We start from the raw sequence: 4,519 nt of genomic DNA on the forward strand, positions 1-4,519 counted from the left end.
GTTTTTAAATCTCTTCTTAAAACACATTTATATTCACTGGCTTTTAATACATTGTGAGAATTGTAATGTTATTGTATTTTTGTATGTTTGTATTGAATGTTTATGTGTGCAGCACTTTGGTCAACAACAGTTGTTTTTAAATGTGCTTTATAAATAAATTTGATTTGATTTGATTTGATTCTGAAACACAAAACAGCAGCAGAAACTTCTGAGCCCAAATATCTTTGGTTTAAAAATGCAAACATTAAAATTAGGCCAATTAAATAAGAGCATAATGACCAAATCCATCAATATGCTAATTTTAGTCACTTATACCAACATGTTTTATCTCTTTATGGCTGAAAGAAAACGCTGTTAGAGGAAGATTTGTAAATGTATTTGTTTTCTGAAAATCATTTTAAGACCCCAGATTTGATATTTTGTGACCCATAGTGGGGTCCTCACCCCAGCTTTGGGAACCACCGACTGGACCAACGGTTCTCCAAGCTTGTAGGTCATGAAAAACCAAATGTGGCGCCTTGAGAGGATCAACGGGAATCAAATTAATTTAAGCGTAATTATCAAGAGTGTATTTATCTCTAAAGAGATAAAAGAAGTGGTGATAAATGTTAAACATATAATAGCTGATGAGACTCTTTCTTATTAGTGATGTTTTTGTGCTTCAAGGATTCATGAGTGAGTTTTTTAAAAGCTGAAAAGTTTGAGAACCACTGATCCAGACAGACCCGACGCAGCTATCCGGACCCTGGACGCCACCTGCTGTAGTCGTGTGTTAATGTCGGGGTCCTTCTTTTCCCCCAGGGGAGTCTGATCTTTGTTAGTTACCTGGTAAACCGTTTGTGTCTGCAGCCAGTGCTGGAGTGTGCGGTGCAAAGGGGGTTAGTGTACAACAAGGTGAATCCCATCTTCCATCACTGGAGAGTAGAAGATCGAAAGTTTGGCCTTACATTCCAGAGTCCTGCCGACGCCATCTCCTTTGAAAAAGGGCTGCAGACTGTCATAGACAAGCTCGACAGAGGTACACAACCCGGAAATACATTTAACTGGTCCTCAGACAAGTACCGCTGGTTCTCAGAATCCCTCTAGTGTCACTCCGAAGAAACTTTGGTATCAGCTGTTAACAAGTTAAATAATAAGTTTACAGTCATAAGCTGATCTGTAATATCATGCAAAAAAAGTAACCTAAAATTTAATTCAAGTAAAGGACAAGTTTGGCTCCAAATGGAAAAGACTTGAAATAAAGGAGAATATTTCAAGAAGCCCTAGAGAAATTGGACTGGACGATAGTTAACTCTGCCAGAGAAGACTTTAGGACCTGCTGGCGATAAAATGTCTTAAGTTATCTCAAATTTGTTTCAGTTGTTGTGAGACAGAGCAGGAGCCAAGACTACAGTGTATGAACGAATGAATGTCTTAAACCACGCCCTTAAGTCGGGGTTAGACATCTTTTTCTTAATTCATCGGTTCCTCTTGAATCAGTCCAGTGACGTAAACTGGTGTAGGAAGTCAAAGGCGGGCACACGTCAGTTAAGATCCCATCTAGAAAATTAAGAAGTTTACTTAGTAATCAAACTTTAGGTTTGGTAGAGTTTTGGGAAACATCTTCAGTAGTGGGCCTCGGTTCCTGATGGTGTTTCAGCTAAAACCCCTAAACACTGTCAACCAGAGAAGGTCCAGCTGAGGATGATCGGGTCTTGGTGTGCATCCCTTAGATCAGGGATAGGCAACCCTGGTCCTCGAGGGCCACTATCCTACATGTTTTCCTTGTTTCTCTGCTCCAACACACCTGATTCAGAGGTTAAATCACCTTGTCTTGTTCTGCAGAAGCCTGTTAATCACCTGTTCATTCAAATCAGGTGTGTTGGAGCAGAGGAACAAGTAAAACATGCAGGATGGTGGCCCTGAGGACCAGGATTGGAGACCTCTGCCTTAGATAATTGGGTTTGTTAAAGGGTTAATGTTGGGATAAATAAGGTTAGTTAGGTGTTCAAGTAGATCGGTCAGTTTGTTTGTTTATGTCAAATTCTCAACCTGCCTAAAAACCAGCAGTCCAGGCTCGTTAGCTTGGAGTGTTGTGTTTCCTCAGGTGGAAGTTTGAGAACCTCTGCTCTGGAAGAAAATCACAGAGAGTCTAAATGAATCCCTTCTCCTGTTCTCAAGGCTCTGATTCACCCTCGTCCTCCACGCCAGAAGAGGCAGACACTGAGGACGATGGACAAGCTGTGAGTGTCTGAGAAGTTTGAGCCTTTCCTCATGCCATTTTTGATGCTTCTAGCTTGTGGGGTGACGTCCAACCTCTGTCAGTCTCACACAGGAAGTGAGTCGTCATCCAACAGCAGAAAGGAGATGCTTCCCAAACCCATCACCATAGTGACAAGCGAGTCCTCGTCTACCTGTTTTGTGCGGCCCGAAGAGTTCAGCTTTGGATCCAGCCATGGCGTCACCACTCACACACCTGCTCAGGTAGATTTCAGATCCACATCCAGTGAGAAAGAGAGCAAAACAAATTAGAACAAGGATGGTTCTCACTCCCTCCTGTAGGGAAGCGTTTCCAAAGCCTGGTCCTCGAGGCACACTGTCCTGCATGTGTCCAACACACCTGATTCGAAGGGAATAAATGACCTTGACAGCTTCATCAAGTTCTGGAGAAGTTGTTGACCAATTAATTTAAATCAGGTGTGCTGAAGCAGGAAAATATCTAAAACCTGCAGGGATGTGTGGCCCATAAAAGAGGACTGGGAAAAAATGCCAACGAAGGAAATTCTTTTAGGGTTGATTAATCGATTTAAATCAGGTGTGTTGAATCAGGTGAACATCTAAAACCTGTGTACTGAGGATCAGGATTATGAAACACTGCCTTGGGTTGAGATTTTAACCAGCTGTTATGTTCCTGAGATAGAGACTTTATTTATATCTAACCTATTAATTTAAACCAGGTGTGTTAAAGTAGATAAACATCTAAAACCTGAAGGGTGGTGATGGCTCTGAGGACCAGACTCAGGGAACACTCCTATAGATTGAGATTGTAGAAAGTTTTTACTCTCTGGGACTTGAGGTCCAGAGTCCGAAAACGCTGGTATTAAATTATATTTTAGCTGTTTTTTGAGTTGCTGAGATGAAATAGTTCTGTTTAATTAATCAGATAAAATCAGGTGTTTTCAGGCAGGTGAACAGCTTAAACTTGTACTGATGACCAGCATTAGGAAACACTCCTACAAAGGGATATTTTAGCCAATCTTTAGATAGAAACAGTACATGTCGTTGTGCATATATGGTATATATGACCTATGAATTTAAACCAGGTGTGTTTAAGCAGGTAAACACCTAAAACCTGCAGGGTGATGTGTCCAGAGGACCAGGACTGCCTTAGGTTGAGATTTTAGCCCATTTTTTTTGTTGCTGGGATGAAAACGTCCTGTTAGCAGAGCAGAGAGTACACGCTGTTCCCGGCTCACTGTGTAATCCTACACCCTCTCCGCAGATCCACACCAGGCCCGGACAGCACCCACTCTCACAAATGACGACTGTGTTGAACCCCCCAGCGCCCCCGCCCCCACCTCCTGCTCCGCCGACTCCTCCTGTGGGTCCCCCGGCCTCGTCACCTCTGTCCCCACTGTCCCCCACCATCTCGCTGCTGGAGGAGGGAGACCTTCGCAGCGTGGACCCCTGTAAAGATCTGTGGGGCTCTCGGGGTTATGAGGATTACAGACGCGCGGGGGCCACAAGGACTATGGTTGGGGGTCTGACAGGGGGAGTGGTTGTTGGTGGTGGGGGGAGCCTGCAGGACAAGTCGGAGCTGTGTGTGGTTCGCTTTGAGAAGGAGCTGGCCGGGGTGGGGACGGCTGGCTGCGAGGTGACCGTGAGCCTGGACAGTAAAACCTCCCAGCGCCTGTCCTCGTCCTCCCCCACCTGTATGTCCATGCCCAACGCTGTGTCAGGAGTGTCCTCAGGTGCCGGCTCACCCCAGGAGACGGGCAAAGGCTCGCCCTCTCCCTGCTGCATCCACACCTCGCTGGCCGCGCCCCGGTCGCGGACTCGTAAGAGGGGAGGAGGGGCCAGCAGCAGCGGTGACCCGGGGGTCATCTCGCCCGACGACGACAGCCCGTGCCCCCAGGCGTCGTCGTCGTGCTCATCTCGCTGTGTGTACTGCCGCTCCGTCTTCAGCGCTTCGGAGAACGGGCGGGGCCGCTGCAGAGACGCCCCGGACCCGGCCCTGCACTGCCTGCGCCAGTGGACCTGTGTGTGGTGCGCAGAGAGCCTGCTCTACCACTGCATGTCGGACTCTGAGGGGGAGTTCTGGGAGCCTTGTTCGTGCGATGACTCTATGGGGGGCCACCCGCACCCCCTGTGCTGCGCCCGCTGGCTGGCCCTCCTGGCCCTGTCGCTCTTCGTACCCTGCATGTGCTGCTACCTGCCTCTGCGCGCCTGCCTGCGGTGTGGGGAGAGGTGCGGCTGCTGCGGGGGGAAGCACAAGGCGGTCCGATGAGGCCAGGCGAAGGGGTGGGAGGGGTTCTCTGGA

General features: G+C 47.5%; 1 protein-coding gene across 1 annotated transcript in view; it reads left to right on the forward strand.

Moving 5' to 3' along the window:
- Positions 1 to 4,489, forward strand: part of spred3 (sprouty related EVH1 domain containing 3) — a 10,950-nt gene extending 6,461 nt beyond the window's left edge. Inside the window, exons 3-6 of the mRNA XM_017437771.2 lie at positions 850 to 1,018; positions 2,161 to 2,222; positions 2,305 to 2,463; positions 3,482 to 4,489. Of these exons, the coding sequence (XP_017293260.1) occupies positions 850 to 1,018; positions 2,161 to 2,222; positions 2,305 to 2,463; positions 3,482 to 4,486 (1,395 nt within the window). The 3' untranslated portion in view covers positions 4,487 to 4,489. The remainder of the gene's footprint in view (positions 1 to 849; positions 1,019 to 2,160; positions 2,223 to 2,304; positions 2,464 to 3,481) is intronic.
- Positions 4,490 to 4,519: the final 30 nt, after the last annotated feature.

The sequence above is a fragment of the Kryptolebias marmoratus genome, linkage group LG2 (genome assembly GCF_001649575.2).
Source record: "Kryptolebias marmoratus isolate JLee-2015 linkage group LG2, ASM164957v2, whole genome shotgun sequence".
Taxonomy (NCBI): domain Eukaryota; kingdom Metazoa; phylum Chordata; class Actinopteri; order Cyprinodontiformes; family Rivulidae; genus Kryptolebias; species Kryptolebias marmoratus.